The following is a 27,049-nucleotide window of genomic DNA, read 5'->3' as shown; positions in this document are numbered from 1 at the left end:
TCTCTACGTGAGTTGTTCGGTTCGAGAAATTGACAGAAGAGAAATCGATGTCTGGTGACAGACTGCGAGGATGATTATCATATCGTCAGATTGCAAAAAAATTAAAGGATACTCCCCTTCCGTCATTGGAATCTAATCACTCGAGTAATGCATTTACTTTAACGTTTCTGTATTTATTTTAAAGTATTTTTTACTGTGTATATGTCATTGTATGATCGAGGAAATTCTAGTTAACCAGCAAATAGTCGCAAAAGACTGAAAAGTGTCTGCAAATGGTTTTAGTTTGCTAAGGATAGATCTACAGGGTAACTGACTTTAACTTAAAATGTTTACCAAGTGGTATAATTGTGATTAAACCTATTATCTATTTTATGCAGAAATCTATGCAAGTATATATCATATCCCTTATTATTGAGAGATACATACTAGCGTGCGACCAGTTCTCGCCGATTACCATTTCTCGCCAAAGCATTGTTACATTATTTTATCAACACATAAAAATATAGACAAAAAATGACGTAAAAATGCGCTGGTGACAAATGGTACTCGGCAGTAACTGATCGCACGCCTGAAATTCTGGTGAGCAGGCCATAAAGCTACATTTTTTTAATTACAAGAGAAATTGCAATCTACCAGGCTTAAAATGCAAACCAGGCTCCAAGAATCCCAATACATTCTTGATAGTAAATATATTTGATACAAAAAAAACCACTTCAGTAAACATTTTACTACTGTACTTGACACGTGAAGGTGAAAGGTAAGTAAAGTAATCAAAATCAGGAGTGAAATGTCTGAAGACTTTTTTCAATATTTATCAATGTCAAACTGATTAAATCCAGATTTTATAGCAACTCGGACAATATTATGTTGCAACTTAAATGATCAGGTTGGCCTACCCAAATTTTCTGTAGAGTTAGAGTTCTGCAAGTATGTTGAATCGAATAAGCTTTTCAATGATATATGATTGCAGTATATACATGTATGTGCCCATTCAGTGCCTTTTAAAGATGAAGCTGACAAATTTTGATATCTATAGAGACTGGTTGAAAAGCCTTGGAACCCTGCATCGCACCATGTCCACTAGCAGTAACCTAGTGGTACCAGTGGTACTGTGGGGGAGGAGACCACCCACTCACTGTATAGCTGCCATACTTATGACACCTGACCAAAAGAACATTATAACAGGATGTAATGACGGACAGATTGGCATCTGGGATGTTGCTGAAAACTCACAGGTACATGTATGCATTGTCCAACCTTTTCTATAGCCAGTGCCAGATAACTCGGTTGAGAATATGATTAAGAGATTAAAGTGGTTCTGGTTTGAATTCAGATCTGGCCTGAGGTCAATGAAATTAAAATTATACCTGAGAATCAGCTTCTCTATGATTTTTTTTATACAAGATCTATCAACACTCTGTACAGGCTCACCTCAAAATCCAATGGAATCACCACTGCCAAAATCTTAGCTAGTATTTCAGACATGCTTTTCTTTTTGACTGACGAACCCAAATGCCCCATTAGGGCCTAGACAGTTTGTTACATGTTGCATATACTATAGGTTACATTATCCTTCAGCCATTAAAGGATATTGCACACGTTGTTATGTAGTTGCTTTTTGAAGACGATTAAGTCAGAATGACTGACCATAATTATTCCTAACAGATCTACCCCCGCAGTATGTTGTTTGGTCACACGGCAGCCATCAGCTGTTTAGCACTAGGTAGCGAGAAAGCAGACACTCCGTACATTGTGAGTGCTTCAGAGAATGGGTAAGTGCACTTAACCTTTCAAGGGAGATTCTATTTATAGTTTTGAATTACCGGTATATTTTGTTTATCAAGATTTTTAAGTGAAGTTTTTGATTTTCGAAGCTTTGAGTTAGACCTGTTTGTAGAGGGGTTGTTTACAGTTGATCTAATGTTCTTTTTTTACACACAGAGAGATGTGCTTATGGGATATTAGTGATGGGAGATGTGTAGAAAACACTAAGATGCCCCACATTCACACCAATATGCAGGTAACTCTTTTACTCATTCCTATATCATATTCATTAATAGATTCCAAATTGTCTTTATTATAATTAATGATTTGTAGATGAACATCCTTCTAGTTAGGGTATTACAGAATCAAATTGAGCATGTGCCGGTATTCTGTTTTTTTTCTTACTTTTGAATGAATTGAACATTTATGGTATTCTGTAGTACATGTAAATGTTTATTGAATTATTTCACTATAATTTATGATAATACATTTTATTAGTAGACTTCCCACCCCCCACCCCCCAAAACCAAATTAAAAAAAGAACACTCAAGAAAAAATAGAATAGTGCAGGGATTCTAATAGCATAAAACATTTAAATTAAGACTGAAGTCATGCAGTGTTTGACACATCTTACAGGCCTATCACTTTCAAGTGTCCAAGGATGTGCGTCTGGTGTGTAACGGATACTATCCAGAAATTTTCATCATCAATCCCAACTCTTTGGAAATCCTATACACGCTGTCATCAAAGGTCGCCCCGGACTGGATCAGTGCATGCTGTATCCTCCATCCCGTCACAAAGGAAGGCCGATCTGTCTGTAAAGGTATTGTCACTTGAAAATGTTTAAGGGAACATTTTTTTTTATCTTTACCGTTATTTTCATCTCTGTAAAAATTAAGAAGAATTAAAGTGGTGGGGGACATCTGCCAATATTAATGTGGATAAAAGTACATTATATCGGTAATCAAAATACTTTCACCGGCTTAGAATTTTCAAATTTTAAAATATTTGACCAAAAAATACATCCCAAGTGGTATTCAAACTCATGACTTACAGAGTCACAGTGAACGCTCTAACCCTATGTGCTATACTGTTATGTGACAGTTTTGTGGAAAGAAATTTTAATAAAATTACACAATTTTTTTTTTTATTTAGATAAATAGTACGTCACAATTTGGAGGTGTCCCATACCACATTAATGTCACTGAATCATAGATTTATCTTATTGTACATGTTTATTAAGTATAAAAATCACTGAAACAAACAGTGAAAAAAAGCAGCATATAATATTGTTTTGTTGTTGGTTTGTTTTTTTGTTGTTTTTTTTTTTTACATCTTAACAATTTTTTTTCTTTACAGATGATGTTGTGGTAGCCATTTCTAATTCAGGAGCAGTCAAAGTTTGGACCCTGACTGGTAGTGAAAACATGGTAGGCATCAGCATTGTTATAATACACTTATATACAACTGATGAGAAAAAAAAACCAGTGTGAGGTACTCAGGTAGACTTTTACATAACATGGTCATCATTGAGGTTTGTGATCTCTTGGAGCAATGATATCTTATCATTTAATGCTCTGATAACTGAGATAAGTGGGCACATTGTTAAAGGAAAGCATTTTTAGCATGTGATAATTATTTGCCAGATTTCTTAGCAAACTCTGCTCATTGATACTTCACAATGACATGAAGACAAAAAAATTTCAATTTGGTGGAAATTTATCAAATTGCTCACGGAAATAAATTGTCATGGATTAGTTCTCAAGACTCAAAAAGAAAATTCAAAATCAATCTTTTGTTTATCTGTATCTCAGACACAGCCAGTGTATGAAAACGAGTCCAAGCAGATCCGCTGTTTGAATGCGCAGACTTTAACCTGCTGTCCTTACAATCAGAGAACTGTCCTGATAGTCTGCTCCAAGTATTGGCAGGTGAGTTCCCACAATGCACTGCAACAGTATCTATATACATGTACCTACCGTATTTTCCCGACGACTCGTCGATGCGGACGACTCGTTGAATTGCTCATTTTTAGCCAAATTTTTAACAAAATCCTACGATACGTCGATTCAGACCACACGTCAAACTTATCGCTTCAAAATGGTGTATAAAACTGCAGTAACTTTATCAGTGTATGATGCCACGATGTCCCCGATATTGCTACCAATTATTATTAATGATTAACATTTTAAACAATTACTCTTTATACTTATGCATCATATTTTCAAATACCGACAACATCTACAAAGTCGCTTGCATTGTAAACAATTCCCGATATCGCATGTTATGCAAAACTAAACTTACTTTGACAGAAATATTTTATTCCCATGCATTAAAATAATTATCCACTATGACCATCGCCAGTGTATTCGCCATTACGTAACCAGCCACCTGTTGACTCTGCGCGTGGTCAATGTTTGTTTACCCATTTCCGGTGTCAGAGGCATGCACCTGTCTCGTGTCGGACTTCAAAGGGGGATCTCAAGTGCAGAAAGCTTAGCAATTACTATGATTTGATGAAACTTGTTTACTTTGTATCCAGTAATAGAGTTACACGCTATTATTTTACAGAGACACTGTTAGAATAGATCGATCATTTGTACGACTTGATAATGACGATATACGACATACATACGTTTCCTAAATTTTTTATTGAACAATAATCAAAGAATTGGACAATAATTAATTAATGAACTATAATCAATCTTATAACGGTACTCTTTATGTACACAGGGAGTGAAATTGCCGTATAGATGTCAGCCTTAGCAAGATTATTAACACAACCGGGATCAGTCTACCGTATAAACAATAGAGTTGATAATTGCCGATTACTTATTTTAAGATTGATTTTGACCATAAAATATTTCTTATTTATACTTTCCACTAACAACTCTTTACTAATAAAATAATAAAACTTTAAAACATTCCCCGGACCTACTGCAATATTTTTTTCCATCCAAGTTTGGTTTCAATTTTACTGCGCAATATTATCTTCCCACTATAGTGATATATGGAATCATGTGACAATGTGTTTATAAAAATGGAACGGTAAAACTTTTAATTGATTAAAAACAATGCACCATTGTTCAATAACTGTTATTAATATGTATTCTAGTGTTAACAGATGAGTGAAAATGATAATAATTAAAGATGAACATTGAATTCAACAACGTAATTTTCAATAACACAGCCAGCTCAAGATGATTAAAACCAAGATTTTTAATACTGTTTTTCACAATTGTCTGACCTCAAGCCTTAGACAAGTCGATCAAGACGATAAGTCGAGTGCTCTGCTTCAGAGAAAAAAAATACCAACTTATCGTCGGGAAAATACGGTACATTGTATTACAACATTTTTTTTTCAATGTTAAAAAAATTATTTTTGCCTTATCTGAAGTTTGTGAAAATCACATTTTTATGCAGAGTTTAATTTTACTTTTATTTATGTAAAAATACCTATATTAGTGAATTTGAAAGCAACTTTTTGTACCGTGTACAAGGACATGTATGTCATTTAATGTAATATATGTGTGTATCCCCATGCTCACTATAACAGTGTGAAAACTTGATTTTTAGATATACGATGCAGGAGACTTCACCTTGCTGTGTTCAGAATCCAACAGGTGTGGAGAGCGGTGGTCAGGTGGGGACTTCATCAGCGTGGACAAGGTCATCGTCTGGAGCAATGAGGGCAAAGGTTACCTGTACAAGTTACCTGTCAGGTGAGAGGAATCGCACTGTGGATGTGGCTAGTAGTGCAGTGTTCTTGTACAGTATATAGTCATTTGATAGATACTGTTTGTTCTATATAATCTTGACTTCCTAATATATACCAGTATGTTCCAATTTCTAGGGTTATGGTCATACTTGCATTTAATGTTATTAGATATAATCTTTTCATCTCATTTCATTAGAAAAAACTGAAGATAATTGTTATGTATTACATACTTTGCACTAAAGTTAGATTGAGGGCTGTTCAGTCTTTGTACATTACCGTACATATGGAAATGTAGATTGATATGTGTGAAATTAAAATTAAACAACAAATGCATCTTTGAGTACCAAGAGATTAACAAATATTATGGAAATGATGGAATGGCAATTGTGTGTGGTCAGCATTATATTTTCATGTGTACATTATATCTTAGAGTACATTATGGTTCTGAATCAGAACTGGATTCAGGCAACAATTAAGTTGAATTAAATAGCATTTTCTTATGAATAGTAAAAAGTTCAGAAGAAAAATAACTGCTTAAGGAACAAATGAACCATTAATATACACAGGGAGTGAATGTTGTATTGTTTAGAACCATATTTTGTTGTTTAGTATTTGTATATTCATTTGTCATTGTGGAACTGCACTTTGAGTTTGTAATTACTCATTTTTATTAGTAATTATTAGATTTATTTTCACTTTTCAAGTTTGCTTAAGGGAAAAGTATTGGAAAGGTAACAGATGCATTTCTTGAACAAAACAGAATTTTTTCTCAATTTGTATTTTGTTTAATTTGCTTTTATTCATTCATTCAACCTCAATAACCCTTTGCAATAACCCTCTCTTTTGCTAGTCATTCTTGGGAAGATGTAATTATTTATTAAAAAAAACATTTAAAAAAAGCTAGTGTTTTAATCTGACAAATCTTACAACTTATGCAAATGTCTGCTTCCCTCCTATAAAACTTTATTTTCAATGTTGTTAGTAATTCTTTTTGCTTATTCTTTTCTCTGATCATTTAAACTAACCAATTTATAATAATTTTTTAAATCTTTGAATTACTACATGTAGTGTCAATTTATTTAAAACTATTAGAATTGATATTTTTGGTCTAAAGCAGGGCTTTTACATGTATGTACAAATTAACAAAAGCATACAGAAAATTTACACATTTACACATACATGCATCTGGAAGAAAATGAATATACAGCTACTTGTACTTATGAATATGCAAATCCTTGGGTGTCTCGGCGCTATTGTACAGTTGTTTATGTGCTGACTATGATAGCATTAGCGAATGTAAATACGTAGGGCTATACATCTAATGGTGAAAATGTCTTGTCCAGAATGTTTGCTTGCTTGTTGTTCAGTTGTTCTGCAATTAAGACTCACCTGAGCAGAGGAATCTATCAACGTCTTCTGATCAAAGTTCATCTTGGCAAATTCGAATGAAAAAAAAGAAGAAGATAAAACGTCATAGTCAAGTATTTCTAAATACCAGTATGTTTCACCCAATGAGTCTCTTGCACAATCATTTTGTAAAGGTCTTTGTCACGATATTTAAGGTCATGGAAAAAGTAATGCAATGCTTGACCAAGGGGTTGTGACTTTAATGTAAATTTACACTCTACTGCTCAGGTGAGCAACTGGTTCATAAACTTCTTCTTGGAAATTGTTAAAATGAGGAAATCTCTAGTTTTAAATACCGTTTCTATTTTTAGATAAATTTAGAAAAATAAAGAAAAAAGAAACAGGCATAGTAAACCTATGAAGCAAATAAACATGAAACTATTTAGAGGACATGTAAACAATAAAAGAAACTGCAATTTTTTTTTAAATTTGTATTATTTTTGATGAAGTTTATATTATTATCTACACTTTCTTTTAGTGCCAATGCTGAAAGTATTGAGTACCGTAAACCTTCTAATCAGACCTCACCCCATGCTTATTACATCCTAGACATGTTTTCAGAGTCTGTAAGTATTCACATGAAAATCTATGAAATGAAAATATTTTCATTCTTTTGTTAAGCCATTTGATACCAAGTGATATTTGTTTTAGTCTATGGCTTGCTCTCCTGCCATGACATTTCACGTTGGCAAAAGTGACATTCCGGGCCGGTACCTGCTTCGTGGAGATTCTGAGGGCCAGATTGTGATGTGGACACTTCCCGAGGTCACAGAGAGGCAAATGACCTTGGTTCGCCAAGAGAGTTTTGATAGATTACCGGGTAAGAATTACTTTCTCAGTAAACTACATAGTTGGAATAATTTTGACTTCATAATTTTTAATAAATTTAAATCTGAGACTATGTTGCTTACAACTGAAAGGTGATCCCTCCAATGAATATTTTCAATGTGCGTGTTAGCCACTTCATAGATGATTTTGATATTTTAATATTTATTTCTCATTTAAACATTTAGTGTATATTACTGCAATGCAATCATTTTAATTTGCAATCTTTTTTTTCTACAGCTTTGCCTCCTAGGTGTAGTACATCCCTGGCTGATATTTGGGAGAATCTGCATCACCCTCCAGCTGGCATCATAGATGGACTGGTACAGAAATACATATGTCTACCTGAACATGTCTATTTCAATATTTCTTTAGATTAATCACTATTGTCATGTTTCAGGATGATAAAAATGAAGTTTAGCAAGTAGATTCTTATTTGAATCAATGAAATCTCATCTCTAAAGCAATACTGTACAAGGTCCTTCAACATTTTTACCTATATACTTAGTGCCAAGCCCTTTGTCTGTAATCAAATGCACTTTTCACCTTAATGTTAGCATCCACATCTGTGTACCGGTAATTTTCTATGGGGCAAAAGAAAAAAATAAATTGGCTGTCTGGAGCTCTAGATCTTTTTGCTTCCAGTGTGATGAGAATAACCAGCCATTAGCTATTACCTCGACCATATACATACCATCCCAAGGAAAAGTGGCCTGTGGGAGAGAGAATGGGTCCATCGTGATTGCCCCGGCAACACAGAGCATTATCTTACAGCTGCTGGAAGTAGAGGAGTTCAAACACAAAGGTAAATGTGTGTGATGTTCAACCTAAATCATAGGAAAGATTTAGGTAGTCTCTTTCTTTTTGATATGAAATGACATTCATTAACATAACAATCATAATTCAATGATAATTCCTAAAACATGGTTTTTTTCTGTTTAAAGTATGGCCATGTATGTTTATAGGATACTGTCTTTTCTTTGTGTCTAGATGTTCCAATAAAGATTCTACATGGACATCATGGCCGTGTGACCAGTCTGCTGTACCCGTTCAATGAGAGCACTCGCTATGAGCCCCAGCACCTACTGTCGGGCGGGGCAGACTTCTCCGTCATGCTCTGGGATATCTACACTGGCTGTAAACTCCATACTTTCACTGTCCATGGAGGGGAAATAACTCAGTTACTGTGCCCACCAAACAATTGCAATGCAAGTTTCATCAAACTGTTATCAAACTGAATTTAGTGCATAATAAATGCAGTGAAGTATTCAGAGAATATTGTCTCTTAATTTTTTCACTTTAGTCAACCTACTTTCAAAAACTGTTTTGGAAAAAAAGTTATTAATTTTGATTTTTCCCCCCTACTTGTATAGTCTAGAATTCTGCCCTGTGTGTGTTCAGTGGCCAGTGACCATTCAGTCACCCTGCTGAGTCTGAGGGAGAGGAAGTGTATAATGCTTGCAGGGAGGCACCTGTTTCCTGTACAGACCATTAAGTGGCGACCACTGGACGACTTCATGGTAGTCAGCTGCTCTGATGGCACTGTGTATGTCTGGCAGATGGAAACAGGTAAAGAACATATTTCATCAGTCCAAACTTTGTGTCATTTATCTACAAATGTCTCACAGAATAGCCAAGACATTTGAAGAATCGTGTTGTGTTAGGTAAAACAGAATAAACTCAATCAGTAAAAGCATGATCATGTAATCTGGTGTAGATTCAAGAGCAGATTTTAAGTTTATAAGAATTGAAGCAGTTTATTTATTGCAAATGTGATAGATTTTGAGAATTTGAAAAGGGATCGACCACATCATATATATATTGTACCTTTATGAATCTTAACATTTTAAATGTTCCATTCCTTCCCAATATTAATATTTTTAAAGTAGGACATGCACAAATGTATGTATATCAATACTTATAGGTCACCTGGACAGAGTTGTACATGGAATAACAGCAGAGGAAATTCTAAATAACTGTGATGAAAATGCTACGCCCATGGAGAGCCTTGTTAACCCAAATATCACCCTCACTCAGGCACTCAAACGCCGCAACCTGGCAACATTTAAAAACCTTGCTCAGCAGAAATTACAGATTCAGAGTGGGACCAGCCACCAAGCATCTACACACAGGAGTGACTTCTTGAAACAACAGACTTATCCAATGTTCATTCAGGGCATCAGAGCCAATCTGAAGGATCCAGACATCCACATTCTGTTTTTTGATACAGAGTCCCTGATTGGTCAGTTGGAACAAAGCATGCTGTTCAACATTCATTATGATTATCATTGATGTGATTTAGTGTATGATTCATCTTGATAACTAAATATTTCTAAGGAATCTATGGTTGATTATATGCTATATTTGTACATTCAGTCCAGCTATTGACAGAAGAATATTCCACAATGTCACCAGGAGAGTTGGAGGCCAAAGGATACCTACCATACACTGACCAGTCAGACCATGGTGGAATGCACAGTAAGAGATTGTTTTACATCCACCTTATTGTAAAAAGTGGTACTAACTCACACACACATATATGTAAATGTTTAGAAGATTCATGAACTAAATCAAGTCATGATTATGTTATAGGGAGACCATCAACTTTGATTATTAATTTTATTTTGGGCTTTTGTCCTTGATCTATTAAAACAGAAACAAGATATGGTACATTTTTAAAGAACTGATTCTGTGCAGGAAATATTTGCATTGACAACACCCTCAAAATTATAGCCTTTCAAATTAAAGTCTGTACTTTAAAGTCTTAAATATTATGGAGATGAAACGCTAATATAACAGAGCAATGCAGAATAAATGCAGAATTAAAGCTTTACTGGGTAATGATTGATTTGTTTTTAGGTATGATGTTTAAGATGAAGGAGAAGGCAGATACCGTAGCTGGAGGACAGAAGAGTCCCTCTCGCTCGGAATCCAGCTCACATGGGGGATCCCCTGCCCATGCTTCCTCTCCGAGCCGTAAATCTGTGTCCTACTCAGACAGGAGCCTAACCCTGGACATTGCTCAGCTCTTCTTGTCCTGCCTACACGCTTGGGGCCTGGACCCAGACCTTGATAAACTCTGTATGAACAAGCTGGGATTGTTGCAGCCCAGGTGCCCAATGTCTTTTGGACTGATTTCACGCACAGGTCACATGTCTTTGATGCTACCTGGCTGGCACAAGTTGTTCTGCCAGGAGGAATCCACGGGTAAAATGCCAAAAGAGGTGATGCGTACGCCTGCTAAAGTCACCCTGATGCAGCAGGCTCGGTCGGCCTCTAGTGGTCAGTTTGACAAATCTGTGAACCTGGCCCAGAGACATGGTCTGGCTCAGTCAGACTACACCGATAGCGACCAGGACAGTGACTCTGGCAACAAGCGAGTAATACCAGAGAGAAGGCCCACCGCAGTACAGGACGAAATGAAGGCGTTCTCATCAAAGGCCCGTTGGCAGATTTCCAGTGCTGTGACAACCAATCATTTGCTGTCTATTATCTCAACAGCCAACACTCTAATGAGTATGAGTCATGCTACCTTTGTAACAGACAAGATAAAGAAAAAAAGAAATAGGTAATATTTTTCTGTCACATTTTATGTAGGTGTTTTATATTTTGCATATGATATGTTTGGTTGTAATGTGTTGGTTGTAGTTTGTGGGTTTTGATTGTAGTGATAGAGAATTTTTGATGCAAAATTATGGTTTTGGTTACGAAGATTTTGATGCAGATTTTGGTTGCGGGCATTGTCCCAACCTTGGCCCATATTTAAGATCCTCTGCCATTTGGCCGGGGTTGCATGAGACAAAAATATCTTGTAGTTCATTGATATATTGACCAAAGCGAATAAAGCATAGCCAGGGACTGACCTTTAATGTGACCTCTTATCATCCAAATGCAGTTTACATATAACATGTTGTTTACTGCTGATGCGGTAACAGTGCATTGTATGTAAAATCAAGTTAAAACATGATGTAACATATGACACAGGTATATTCAGCTTTATGATACTTTATATGATTAAGCAGCCACTGGTAGAAGAGAGCAATGTGGAATCAGGACTGTGGCTTGAGAGACGATGGGTTACTGATTACAATTTCGAGGTTTTGGAATTTTGGTTGTAATGAAATGTTTTGGAGTGAAATTTGAAGGTTTATATCATAACTTTAAAGGTTTTTGTATGAATGTTCAGGTATCAGTTAAGAAACATCAATGTAGAGAAGTTGAGGGTGGGTTATCTGAAGAATCTGGTTGAATTAGTGTTGTTGTTTTCTGTAGGAGTAGAAAAAGATACACAGGTAACCTTGGGTTGGTGGTGTCGGAATCCATGGACAGTCCAGGCACCAGTGATGATGAGACAGACGCCATCATGATGCAGCAGTCACAGATAAAGCAGGGGTGGAGTCTGAAGGCGGCACTTCACTGCGTGTTACTGCCAGAAATGGTGGGGTCTGAAAACCTGAAAGCACCCCAACTTGAGATGTTGGCCAGGAGATGGCAGGACAGGTGTTTGGAAGTGAGTTTTGTACAGTTTCATCAACTGTAGAAAGTAAAATGTTGTCAAAGAATTTTTACTTTACAGTTACACATGCATACCAGTATTATTGTAAGCTATAAAAAATAGTATTTGAGCAGACATGTATATCATACTGGTAATGTTGTTACATTTCATTGCTAAGTATTTAATAAGCCCAATAAAATAAGACCAAAGTGTTTCTTTGTACAGGAAAAATATAAGAGAAAAGTAAGCTTAGTTTCTAGGAAGATACAATGGAATAACTAAACTTAAGTAATGGGGGTAATTTCATAAATGAGAAATCCAATAATGATTTTCCCTTGGCAGATCCGTGAAGCTGCCCAAGCCCTGCTGTTGGCAGAACTGAGAAGAATCGGTCCTGAGGGGAGGAAGGAGGTACTGGACCAATGGTCTCCCTTCCTGCCCACCTACGTAGACCCCCAGCTCAGCCTGATGAATGCCGAGTCACTGCAGAAGAACGAGGAAGGGGATGAAGACGACGAGGAGGAAGATCCAATGATCAATGGTTAATATACTATTATTTATTCAAGTGTAAATGTACTTCACAGATGTATGCACAGGTATGTGTACAATAATTAGTTGAGGCTCATAATCCTGATTGTCATTTATAAAAAGATTGCTCATAATCCTGATTGTCATTTATAAAAAGATTGCTTTAGTGATAATGATTCAGCAAAAGAATTTTAAGATTTTGTCAGAAATTCATCACATCTTTAATAGCCAGTACGTTTTTATCTCGTACCTACATAGCCTAATTTTATGAAATTGTCCCCTGTACATTGAAAAATACTTTATTTCAAATACTTTATCAACTAAGAAAAGAATGATACCGTATATACTAAAAATGAAATATTTGTTTTATTTAGATATCCCCCTTCAGAAAGCTTCATCATCATTTGAAAGTAGAAAGAAACAAGCCACAGCCATTGTGATGCTTGGAGTGATAGGTGCTGAGTTTGGACACGAGATAGAGCCAAGTCGACGGAAGTTAGAGGAACTCAAGAAGAACAAAAAGTCAGCTCAAGAGGGATTCACTCTTCAGAACTATTCCTTAGCCAGACATACCAGTAATTTAAATTCTTCAGAATTTATTTTTTTTAATTCTCCACATTATTAATGAACATCTGTTATGAAAATCATTGCAAACGTGATCAGACTTTCAGTGCAATGTTCTCAACTGTGTTTCTCATCCTTGTCTTTGGAAAAATGCCTAGGAAAATATCAAGGGAAACAATAAGAATCTCAAAACAGTTTTGATCATTTTTAAATTCAGGTAAAGCTTTGACATTCCTTTTACAACAACCTCCAAGCAGAAAATTACCTGCATACTCTCCCATTCGTCGAGCTGCGATTGATTTGATTGGAAGAGGCTTCACAGTTTGGGAACCATATGTCGAAGTTTCCGCTGTATTACTTGGACTGTTGGAGCTTTGTATAGATTCTGATCGTCTAGTGCCAAGGTAACTCAAGACAAATTCCAAATTCTAAATCAGTTTAATAGATGAGTTATCTCTCTTTGTACAAGCATACTCTGTCTTCCAGTTTGATACTCTTTTGAGTAAGGTCCCTGTGATAGTTTCTATGTGAATATTAATAATAAAAAAAATTCAGCAATTTTTTATGATAAAATGGCGTCGGTAGCCGAATGGTTAAGGTGCAGGACTCATGACCGAAAGGTTGTGGGTTCGAATCCTGGCCGTGGCAGGTCGACGTTGTGTCCTTGGGAAAGGCACTTTACATGAATTTCCTCACTCCACCCCAGTGTAAAATGGGTACCTGGCTATAGACAGTGAAAGATATTGTCAGAATGTGAATGTCTGAGCGCCTTAACGGCTGCCGCACTGAGAAGGCTTTGGAATGCTTTAAGGTCTGCTGGGGTAATAATTGTAAAAGCGCTTTGAGAAATGCATCAGCAATTTAAAAGCGCTATGTAAAAACTTGCAATTATTATTATTATTATTAAAACATAATTTTATGTTTTTCTGGTACAAGAGAAATTTTGATAAATATGCAAAATGTATTCGTGAAATTAAGATCACAGCCATGTTTTTTGTTATTAGAAAATGTACAAATTTCAAAGCTAAAATATATGGAACTTTTCCCTACATGATAGAAGTTTATAGCTTAAAATATCATTATAACAGCATGACATACGGTCTACCTCTGACCCCTATTGCTGATGCTTGTCGAACAGCCAGACATGCCCTGTCTCTCATTGCCACGGCCCGACCCCCGGCGTTTATCATCACCATGGCCAAGGAAGTGGCACGCTTTAATGCCATTGCCCAGACAGCGCAGGCTCAGCACTCTCAGATAATTAACTCCGTGCTGGTCAGGGGCAAGCTAGAAATTCTCAAAACGGTGGAGCTACTGGTGGAGAAGATGCCCAGTGATGTGGCTGACCATTTGGTGGAGGTATGTTGACTTGTGTCCATACATTTAGATATGATTTAAGACTGTCTTGTAAATTGATACGCCTCCATCATGGAAGATGATTTTACATGCTGCAAAAGTTTTGAAATGAACAACCTATTACTGCGAGAACAAAGGATGATATGAGTTATGTTAATTAAAAAAAAACCTGTTTACAGTTGTCCAGGAATTAATGCCTATAGACTAAGAGTTAATATGTTTTAACGACATGATAACTGTATGAAATTGCAGTCATTTTTTTACAGCAAAGATTATGGGAAAAATTGTAACCTATTTTTTTTTCAGAAGGTTATTTATATTTTTCAGATTATAAACTGAAAGCAATACAATGTATAAGTTTTAAACCGTTAATTATTTGGGGGGGGGATAAAATTGTAAATCATGAGATTTTGCAGGCTTATTTTCTGTATTCATTGAACAAATTAATTTGATTTGGCAATACCTTAGTTTTAATGCAATTCTATAGTTTTACATTGTGCAATATGTATTAAATACAGTGCACATGTACCCAGTATGTGTTTTCTTTTGTCTATGATGTGAAATGTACATCGTATTTTCAATCAAAATGATTGAAAATACGATGTACATTTCACATCATAGACAAAAGAAAACACATACTGGGTACATGTGCACTGTATTTAATACATATTGCACAATGTAAAACTATAGAATTGCATTAAAACTAAGGTATTGCCAAATCAAATTAATTTGTTCAATGAATACAAGCTTTCCTATGCAATACTTTTAGGCAATGGATGTGACTATACACTGTTTGGACATAAACCAACTAAAGACCAAAGGACTGCAGGAACTGTTCCCCACAATATGTCGGTGAGTCGCTCAACCACGCCTCTCCCATTTCAGTGAATCTACACAGTCCCTCCCATTAATGATTATATTCTCCAGAAAGTGCATTAGACTATGTGTACTGTATGTGGTTTCAATATTATGTGTGGGTATTTTGGGGGATTTAGTGGAAATCCTGCACATTTTCAATGATATATAAATTTGTGGCCAATTATTCTATTTGAAGTTTAATGAAAATCTAAATATCTTAACAACAAAATCCGTAAAAAAATAGTAAATTTTAATGAATATGAATGAGTTTTTGTGTAAAGATTTGCATAAAAGGGGAATATTTCTATTTTAGATTCAGCATGGTGTGTATGTGTCCAGTCACAAAGAGGATCTGGGTTGGGGCCAAGAATGGGGGCCTGGCATTTTATGATCTAAAGCAGCATTCCAAGTGTCAGGTATGTCCTACTGGTAACAGCAGGGATCAATATCAAAAGACCTATCCGTACATTTGCCATGTATTTCATTCTTTCTTATGCTTGTATACTACCTCTCAAGTGACCTATTCTCATCCTTACCTTTGATATGCGTCACTTTCTTTTAATGCTCTATACTTGTAATTGAAATTTTACATCTTTTAAGGCCCAGGTACTGCTTATGTGACCTATTCAATCACTGCTTGTCAGTTGCTTCCCTTTCTCAGTGTCTGTTAACATTTAAACATTCAGAGATTCCTCACAAACACAACTTGGCCAGTTGTGACTAAAATAGGGATGACGCATTTGTTAGAGAAGAGGAATATGATTTGTTAATTTCAGGACCTTAACCTCTTGATTAAAGGACTATTTGCGGTTTTATGCATTTTTTGCCCCCAAAATCAAAGTTTTAGAAAGAGCTTTAAAAATAAGGTGAAAGATAGTTAAAAGCATATTGGAAATAAAGGTTTAAAAGTTTATCACCACAGTGACGTCATAACATAGAAATGATGTCATGAAGATTGCATCATTTTGATAAATTGATGTTTTGTAGCAAAATATGGGTGTTTTCCGATTGTTTTTCGACTGGGGAACATCGAGCACAGGCTTGCTCAAGTACCATTTTTTAGTATAATGTGTATAACGATCTAAAGAGAAACATATGTTAAAATCGTACTTGAGCAGACCTGCGCTCGATACTTCCGAATGCAAAATATAGAGCAAAAATGAGAATATTTCCATTTGTTTGCAAATTTGCGGGAATTGGGTCATTTAGGTGACGTCATAGATAAACAGCGAATGAGCAATGATGACTAAAATCAAGATTAAAGTTATAGGCATCCTCTATACAATGATTTGTGAAGATTTTATTTTTATACGATACTATTTAAAAATTGGTTGAAATCGGGGGCAGATATTTGACTATAGATATGAAAAGCAAAGAGGATTCTATTAAAATTGTGAATTTTATGACCCCAAGGCCAGCTAGAGGTTCTAGTGTAAGGACTGGGTTTCATCATTTTGTAATATTGTTAGGATGCATTCATTCTTTTCTAGTACTCTAGCTATCAAAATGAGGCCTTTACCAGCAGTTTACTGGTAATTTTTTTAACCTGGGATAGAAAAAACAACCAAGCCGGTCTATTTCTCAGGATGATGGGAATGAAATTTCAGATGATAGCCTCATGGGCGCGGTTCAGGGCAGAGCTTGATTAGTCATTAAGTAAAGATCCAGCAATTCTCATAAAATGTAAATCTTCTCCTCCTGAGCAACTAGCAGATAACTTGAATATATAGTTATTAAATGCAAAGGAGCATCTACCTAAATTTTTGGGCATTGGTGTAACTTTATTGGTCTTAATCTGTTGAATAACTGATATTCATCTTGGCTTATTTTTTGTTAATATTTTGGGTACTATTCAATCACAAACAAACAAATTGATTGTTTGTCATTATACATAAAAATGGATCCACAAATCTCCACTCCATGTTTTCACGAAATGCTTAAGGTCAAGATCTAGTAAATGAAAGGTGCCTACAGGTTTATGAAAATCAAGATATAAATTCTGTTAATGATGTTTCATAACAATATCTTTGTTTCATAGGATGTACCGGGGCTTAAATTGTTGATAAACACGTTGAAAAATCATTTTTTAAACAACCATTTTCTATGAAATTGAAGGACAAAAGTAACTAATCTCAGAGTTTTGTCCATTTTTGACTAATAAAATATATCTAGATTGCCCACAGTCTCTCCAAAAACGACATTAAACAAGCTTTTGACCTCCTCTTTAAAATGATGTCAAATTGAACATAGGTACCAGAATTACTTTTCCCGTGATTAAATAAAGAATTTCAAAATATTGTTTATTTTCTACATAATTCCTTTAAAGCTGTGAAATACGGGAAAAGATTCATCAAATCAATTATGATGTCATAATGGTTCTAGCACCAAAAAGACACTCTGGAATCATTTACTAGATCTTGACCTTAAAGCTGAACACTGTTCGTAAATAGGCACTGTCCACCATATTTCTCTTTCAGTACTGCTTTCCCTACAACCCATAATACGCCACAGATCTCTTAAAAGTTTAAAGTATTTCGCTCTAGAGATCTCACCTGTGGGGATGTACATCTTGCCTCCCCTTGTTACCGGGTCGCAATGAAATTATCAAGTTTTACATACTTTTCTCAAACCAGGAGAGTACTAACGTCAAGTTGACTGGTCAATGCATTATTTACAAACATAATATGCACATGAAATATGAATTTAATGCATAAAAATCCAAAGACAACAGAAAAAGCACTACAAGTCAGCCATGAGTTTAAGATGAGCAATCGGGTGTAACGGAATCGAAGGGCTTATATACCAGGTACCTGTGTGACGGTGCCTATTTACGAGCAATGTTCAGCTTTAAAATATACCGGTATTTCATTATACCCATGTTGATATTCTTTGACTGATATTTTGGACCTGTGCTCCCACTTTCCATTATTTTCTCATTTATCCTAAAATGTTGAGCAACACCTTATATTTTCTTGTTGCTCATGTCATAATGCATTAAATTATATGTTTGGCAAGTGCACCGGTAGTTAGGGTTAATAACCCTGGCATTCTATTGGAGATTCCTAATTAAACGCGAAGAATAAATTTACGCATAGAATAGTGAGAAGCAAACTCGTTGACTTTAAAATCTTGCTTTTATTTTTCAGACAGTTTTGAATTATTAATAGGAAATTTTATCAAAAAATTGGTGATCACGATTTTATATTTGATACAAAACAACTGAATTAAGTACTCTGACTCGTAAAATTTATTTACAGTATTGTACTACTTTTGATGGCGTAGAATGAATATGCCAAAATAATCACTTTCCACATTCTTTGTAATGGTTTATTATGTTCTGTGAGATTTTGTTTACAGAAAGACTTTACAAAGACTTTCATGTGAAACAAGAGTTTGTTTCTTAATATGTTGTTTGGCTCGCCTATCCTACGTTCTCTTCGTGGTTGTTTGTCTGTCTGGCTGCTATTGTGTTTCATGGGGCTGATGTCTACTTAGAATTGTCTGCAACAAAAACAATAAAACAGATGTTTTAAATTGGAAGAAAATATAATCTTATTACTTAATAAAATTCAATTTTTCATTAATGTTGAATAACACATCATCACAAAATGGCTGACCTCTCATTGAAACAACCTTTTGTTTTATTGATAGGTTTTTATCAACAGCAACATGTAGCTTACTCCATAGCGGAGTGGATAAAGTGTCAGGCTTGTGATCCATGCATCCTGAGTTCGAATCCCGATAATGCTTAAAATTTTTGGTTATTTGACATATGTAAAGTTTATTATATATCAATATTTACATTTTCCAGTGTCGTTGTCTAGAACAAAATACGAATCGATTTTGTACTATACAGTCCAATAAATTTAAAAGATGTATTGTTGGGAACACAAGCTGGTTTGCATAATTAATATTATAATATTTAATCGTACAACTGCTGAAAATTATATAAATATAAGTACATGTAATAAGGAATCATTCTTTTAATATTATAAGGTAATAATTTCAGCATGATCAAATCTATCATAAAGTCCTTTGGGCAGTTATTTGATCATGCCCCAAACGAAATTATCACCTCATAATACTCAAATAATGATTCCTTATTCCTTCATTCCTTGATATTTTATTTCTTATTTATTAACATATAATTTAATTCTGGTTGTAACACGTTTTCTGATTGGTTGAAAAATTTATTTTATATCATATAAAGAATGTTGCCTACGTCATAGTAAGACTAACGTCTAAAAAGTATCAATCCGCCTGACGTTACGATTGAATTTTGTACAATTCGATGTCATTTTATAGATCAAATGACTGTTTTTATCAACAATTGATAACAAAAAAATAAAATTTTAAGGAATGAATTCAATATTTATTAGTTTTATACAATATAAAATGGTTTGGAACAGTTTACGTTTATTTATAAAGCATAAACTGCCCCAAACCATTTTGTATAAAACTAATAAATATTGAATTCATTCCTTAATTAGACCTGTTAATTCCCAAAAATTCAGTGTACATTACCAAGCTCGTTTTAGAGCTAGAATATTTTGAATTTTCCTTAAAATAGCATGCAAAATGCATTTTAATGTCATACTATACATTTTCAATTGAACACTTTATATCTGAATAAAAAAAAGAATCATATAACATAAAACTATGACTATGAAATTACGAAGTGGAAATCTTCATATTGTGGAGATAGGAAAAAATAGAAAAAATGGAAGTAGGTCGTGTCTGACCTTAAATGTTTTTGAAGATCCTATTTTTCCTCTTATTAAGATTGGATGATAATAATTTGCATGACTGTATAATACAGTGCTTCCTGTTGGTTGTTAACAGTCTTCTGTGTGAAGTGTTTGTTGTAAATCTGTCTGCATGACATCCTTCAGTCTACGGTCTTTCCACAACACGTTGCATTTAGCTCAGTGGTTACATCATGCAGTTTCTAAAAAGAGATTTTTTCATCAAACTTCAAGGAAAGATACATATGGTTGAAAGAAATTTGACTTTATTATAGTTTTGTACTATTTATGTTACATGTGACCATCAAAAAGATTTAACTAGTTCTTATTTTGTATTTACATTGTATCTTAGTTTCACAACACTCTTTAAGATTTTTGTTTATCAAACTTCAAACAAAGATTCATAAGTGTGAGAGCAATTCAACTTTGCTTTAATTGCTTGACTTGGACCTAAATTTAGTCTAATTTCTAAGATACTGTTCAAATATTTTTATCAAATTTCAAACAGATACTTATTAAACTGAACTGAACTTTATTCATTTTACAGTGATTGATAAGCAAGTTCTACAACTTATATTAATATCTCTCGTTGGCACAGATGTTAGCGCGAGCATCTTCAGGAGGTGTAGATTCGAATGTGTTAAAAATCATGATCCCTGGGGGTAAGGTAGGGCCATAATAAGGGGGGGGGGTTCAAATTATTACAACAAATATATGGAGAAAATTTGTTTAAAATCTTCTCAAAATCATACAGCTTAAAAAGCTGTCACTTGTGTGGAAGCATATCCTCAGGTAAAGTAGATTAAGTTTGATGTTCAAATCATGATCACCAGGGGTAGGGTGGGGCCATAATATTGTGGGGGGGGGGGGGGTCAAATTTTTACAAAGGAATACATAAAGAAAAAATTAGTCCAGAAAATCTGTAACTTTGGTGAAAGAATGTCTCTCTATAGGAGAATCGATAAGTGGAAATAATGAGCTGTTAGTAGAATAGAAATAAAATTCTTGTTATAGTGAATGTTGCAGAATAACCTCCTCGTAATGTAGTTTTGAAATATAAAAGCCGAGGTAACATGTAAAACAAGGAAAGGGCACCCATAAGAAGTGCTCTTCCTTACAAAATTTTCAATACTGTATAGCAGGTTGAAATCGCGGTCGGAAAAGATTGCGATTTTCCCATTTTGCAGCAAATCGCAGTACATGGACAACAAAATTTGTTAAACAAAATTCAAACCTGATCATAATTATTGGTACATGGTACATGTAAAATAACTCACAGCGAAAAAGAAATTATTTATCTAGGTTTTATTTTCAAAATATATTTTGTTGAAAAACAATTAAGTGATATCTATTTAAATGAAATTCTTTTTGATAAAAACACCGTTTGTGTAATACCAATTCATAATTATTGTTTGGTTAATATAACAGTTTCTTTAAGTGCACCTTACTTCTATAATGGAGAGATTGCTTCTGTCAATTGCGTTTCACACTTTTTCTTGTGCCAGACACTCATAAGGAGCTTGTATAAACACTCTGAGACCCTAATCACTTTGAAATTTACCGATAGTAGTGTGCAGACAGAATTAAGTCACGAATTACCGCACGTGGCTTGGGTACCTGTCCAGTGTCATGTTTGATCTCTGCAGTTCTTTTTAACTGGGTTTTCCAACGAAAAAATCCAGTTATTAAAATGGTGGGCGGGTGGGTGGGCGGCTGCCAAAAGGGTACTCTCATTGTACGGATAACTCCTCCTACAGTTTTCAAGATAGCAAGTTGTTCTTTTGCAGATCAATTGTACATATATCAGAGGTGTGCATATTGCTAGGAATTTGATTTCTGATAATTTCTGAAAAAAATACGAGCTTTTGAACTTAGTCATTTTTTGGCAAATTATTGCATATAGGGTACCCTCATTGTACGGATAAATCCTCCTACAGTTTTTAAGATAGCAAGTTGTTCTTTTGCAGATCAATTGTACATATATCAGAGGTGTGTATATTGCTAGGATTTTGATTTCTGATAATTTATGAAAAAAATACCAGCTTTTGAACTTTGAACTCATTTTTTGGCAGAATATTGCATATAGGGTACTCCATTTCACTGGATATGGTAGGTATAGTGTTTATCAATTCAGGGTTGACATGGATAATTGATACAGTTCATAGAAAAGAAAACCCAGTTTGGTGTCACATTGACAGCTTTTCACTTCTTTAAAGTTTATGTAATAGGAAGAATGTGCTGAATAAAGAAAGGTTTTGGACAATTCTTGTAGGTTATTTGATTATTCTATTTGCTATTTGAACAAATTATTATAAAAAAAAAAATCGTCTCATGTATGTCTTGTTAGATTTAATCAAAACTGGAAGTAGAGGGGGAAAAAAAACCTAAAATGAAAGCATGTCAGCTAATCGAAAGTCTGTTGGTGGATCATGCAATTTTCCAGTTAGTTACAATATAGCCATGGTCGTTATTATGATAGACCGCTTAATACCATTATTTTTTATCAACAAAATAATTATTATATTCAGCGGGGTCATGCAATTATACTGTTATGCCATTAAAATGGAAACATATTTTGTGCAGTGTGTAACTGATTTCGTAAATCTTATATCTTCATCATTATTATACTCAAATAATTATTCACTAGATGTTAAATTCGCGGAATTTTTATTTCAGCGAATATAACGAAAATTAACTCCGCGAGTTTATTTCCTGCTATAAAGTAATGGAGAACCGTGATATAAATACCATTATTCTGTTTTTGAATAACTACCGGTATATGGGAAATAATGTTTAATTTCAGATGATTCAAGCTCATGCAGGTCCAGTGATTGCCGTATCTGTGTCGGCAGACGGAAAGTTCCTGGTGACATATTCCCATGTTGACAGTCGTCTGAAATTTTGGCAGGTAATCTGAATCCTTAAAAAAAAATTGGTCATGGTCATGATTTAAGCTTAAATTTTCAAATTTTAATCATTTTTTAAAAATAATTACTATGCTTCTTTATGGTAATTCTAATAATAAGCTGAAATTTGAATGTCAGTTGCCTGAGGTTACTCAGGTTCAAGTTACAGTGCTCACAATTCCTCATTATGTAAACAAGATATAAGTCATAATTTTTGTAACATATTTTGTATATGCTGGTAATGGATGTATAGGTGTTAATGCATATAACGGTAAAAAATTATCTTCTTTACCCCTAGACACCTGAAAGGAAAACTGAATTCATGATTTTGTAGACCAGATCTTTATGTTTTTTGCCAAAATTATAGGTTTCACAGTTCTTTTTGAAAGATTCCAGGCAAGAAGGTGGTCATTATTACAAATTTATAATTTTTATACTCCAGAATGAAACCGAATTAATCAAATGCATATATGAGACTCCTCGACAAGTTTGTGTATGGGTTATATGCTACTCAGGTGACCGTTAAGGCCAATTGGCCTCTTGTCTATTGAGCCATTTATACTTTTGAAAAATCATGGCAACACAAGTCACTGTTCACTGACATATTGCAATAAATTATGGAATCTGTGTCTTGCTTCTAACTGACATTTGATATTCAAGTTATGGCTGAGCATTAGAAACAATTAATTAACGATGTTAGGCATTGAAAAGATTTTAATATTAAAAAAAAAAAAAAATTCATCTCAAGTTATGACTATGTCCCCCTTAATTTTATTTTAATTGAATATAATTGTGATTTGATTTAATGATTGTATGTAAGGTATTTAAATCAGTTAATTGCCATTTTGTTGATGCCGACAGACCGCCTCCTCATCTCTGTTTGGGATTGGATCGCAGCAGACAAAGTGTGTCAAACAAACTGCCACCTCGCCGATTCCTGTCACAAACCTGACCAACCTGCTGAAGCTGGTTCGCCTGGTGTGGGTGGACACTCGCTCCATTGTCATGCTCACCGTCGACGGCAAAGAGCACAAGTATTCAGTCTGATCTCTGACAATTTTCTCTATCAGTTTGTTAGCTTAGATAAATACCTGGATGTGTCAGTTTTTATGAAGATAATTATGTGTTAATGACTCTTCACTTATTGAGTAATGTGCAAATTAATGTCATATGTAGTCCACAAGATTGCTGAGAAGGAAACAAGAAATAATTTGTTCTTCTCTTTATATTTGTCTTTTGAGTCTTTTTCTTGATTATTTAAGGAAATATAATTATTCAATCTATTAAAATTATCTAATATATTCTACTCCATGGTATCCACCAGGCAAAATGTGTGGTTAAAATGTCAGTGCAAAGGCTTCTTTATCAAAAATTCAAAACCCTAGAAATCGTGTTCCCTGGGTTGAGGCTTTTAGTGTTAGGGAATGGCTTAATTGATCATGTTGTAAAGCTGCACATGCATTGATATATAATTCAATTAAAATCTTTTCCATCCTCTAGGAATATGTTGTAATTTCATAAAATTTATCATCTTATACCATTTTTTTCATGGTCGAGTTTATCAAGATATGAAATGTTCTTTGAAATGCAATATGTCTGAAAACACATTGTATTGATAGGATCAGGGACCACGAATTTACCTGATGTTGAAACTGTGTTTTTTCACTAAATCTATGAAAATTGATACCTGTGAACACTAATGAATCCACATATAGTAGAAACACTAAGTTCTGACCAGCATTGTCTCTACCAAAATTGTTCAATTAACGGTCGATGGATTTTGGTCCTTTGGTTAGGCTGTATATGTATTGCTTATGAAGTGAAAAAAATGTTTATTCAATTATAATTCAATTATAATTTTCCATTGTCATGTGGATTTTATGTCAAGGAGAATATTGGAAGGATATATATTAATTATACAATATATTAATATTTCGATTTTTTTAATGAAATATATGAACATATAACAGTATATTTCAATATTTTACAACTTGCTGATTACTGTGGAATCATTAGAATTCGTAGTGGCTCAGTTTTCGTGGTATTCGTGGATATCCATCTCCCACGAATTTAAATCCTCCACGAAAACATATTTTGAAAAGAGTTATTTTTTTTACTGAAACTAAAAACCGACGCTTCCACGAAATTACATCCCCATGATCCAGCAAAAAACCCGCAATCCACGAAAATTGGCGCCCACTAATTTAAATGATTCCACAGTACTCATTTTGCTGAAACTGAACACTTTGTTCCAACGGATTGTTCCACTGGAGTAATCCTATTATCAGTTTGTTAGACATTGCTCTTTGGGTCATTGCCATAATAAATAATTGTGTCACAGTCAGTGTCACGGGGATGGTGAACCTTTAGACTAGTGTTAAAGCTGAGCACAATTAATATTTCTCTCTCCTTGCCAATATCCCTACAACCCCTGTATAATAAGATATCAGACACAGTTCAAAGGACATCTTTTGTGCTGTACTGATCTTACCTGTATAGGCATCCATCTTGCAAGTCTCAATGGCAAATTTAACTTTCTTACTCAAAGCCAGAAGGAAGGAAACATCAAATATACAAATTACTGCATTAAATACAAACAGAAAATGCACATGAAACAAACAACAAAAGCACAAAATCAAAGACAATATAATGAAGTCAACCATGAGTTTGAATCAAAGGGCCTATATTACCTTACATTGGTGCCTATTTTCAAATGTGTCATGTTCAGCTTTGCAATTGTATGGGACACATCAATGACTTTCTTTCAAGATAAACTTTTAAAAAAGTTACAATTTCTCAATTTTTTTTACAGTCTTGTTGACTATAGTCTGTCCCAAGTTATTGCTTCCTTCATTTTTTAATGATTTTTAATAAAATTGCACACACCTGTAAAAGAAGTATACAGTTGAAATTGATGAAATGGAAAATATTCAAGATATTTTCATCGACAAATTATCCCTTTTCACTTAAACAGTTTACAGGAACGAAAAACAAATTTCTTACAGGGATTTATGATAGGAAATCCATATTCGGAAGTGCTCGGGACACCTTGCGCAATTTTTCAACGTTATCATTCGGGCTTATTAATGGATGCAATGCAAAATCCCCGTAGACTTTCTATTTTGGGATGTAATTTGAAACCTGAAGCGATAGAGGGGGCGCTTGAAAACAGATAATCTGGAGATTTTTCATACTTCTGGATGAACGTAGTTTGAGCACAAAGGTATTTATAATTATCGAAATATTAAGCGAAAAGTGATGGAAGCAAAAACTCGGGACAGAGTATAATACTGTAGAACAATAGCTTGGTTAAGACATTAGCTACTACAATCTGTATTTCACAGTGATTCATGAGATCTAAAGCTGGATGCTTGCATGATCTTTAAATTTAAAAAAAAAAAAGCTGTATTTATCAAAATTCATTTTGCCAAATATTGTACAATAGGGAAATGATAAAGCAATGATTATATTTGGAACATGTTGTATTTTTATCTGCATTGATAACTTATTGTGTCACTTATCACCTTTCATAATGTGTTTGTCACCCTATTGAAGACACATAAGGATTTATTGCTTAAATATATTTCGAAACTCGTACGTGGCCGGGTTATGTTTTTGTGTTGTTAGACTGTTCTGAACTTGTGAATGTTTTAGTGAATTGCATGCACATGTATGTATATTTACATTAGAATGTACCCTACTATATGGGTATAAAATGAGATAGAAAATCTGTGATATATGAATTTAGAATTGTTATGTTTATTATTATGTGAGTCATATATTCTACTGATAATATTCTGTGAATTTGATCGAGTCATGTTCTTTGCAATTTGTTGTCAACATGCAACTTTTAAAGTGCAATAGATAATTATACGGAATGCAA

General features: G+C 34.4%; 1 protein-coding gene across 2 annotated transcripts; it reads left to right on the top strand.

Moving 5' to 3' along the window:
• LOC128188317 (WD repeat-containing protein 7-like) lies at positions 1–27,049 on the top strand. 2 transcript variants are annotated; one of them, XM_052859296.1, is made up of 27 exons: positions 1–144; positions 1,037–1,235; positions 1,666–1,772; positions 1,942–2,020; positions 2,401–2,587; positions 3,124–3,194; positions 3,579–3,695; positions 5,341–5,486; positions 6,187–6,213; positions 7,368–7,455; positions 7,541–7,709; positions 7,955–8,037; positions 8,360–8,519; positions 8,705–8,922; positions 9,088–9,283; positions 9,639–9,956; positions 10,091–10,192; positions 10,574–11,282; positions 11,987–12,224; positions 12,552–12,750; positions 13,112–13,312; positions 13,519–13,705; positions 14,390–14,660; positions 15,427–15,509; positions 15,829–15,931; positions 23,064–23,168; positions 24,028–27,049. In XM_052859296.1, exons 2-27 carry the CDS (start codon positions 1,074–1,076, stop codon positions 24,211–24,213), a joined length of 4,512 nt encoding a protein of 1,503 aa, XP_052715256.1. In that variant the 5' UTR covers positions 1–144; positions 1,037–1,073; the 3' UTR covers positions 24,214–27,049. The 2 variants fall into 2 exon arrangements, with proteins under 2 accessions (XP_052715256.1, XP_052715255.1); XM_052859295.1 differs by lacking the exons at positions 1–144; positions 6,187–6,213 and having other exon boundaries at positions 993–1,235.

The sequence above is a fragment of the Crassostrea angulata genome, chromosome 6, assembly GCF_025612915.1.
Source record: "Crassostrea angulata isolate pt1a10 chromosome 6, ASM2561291v2, whole genome shotgun sequence".
Taxonomy (NCBI): domain Eukaryota; kingdom Metazoa; phylum Mollusca; class Bivalvia; order Ostreida; family Ostreidae; genus Magallana; species Magallana angulata.
The sequence above is the reverse complement of the archived record's forward strand: the minus strand, read 5'-3'. Positions and strand labels throughout refer to the sequence as shown.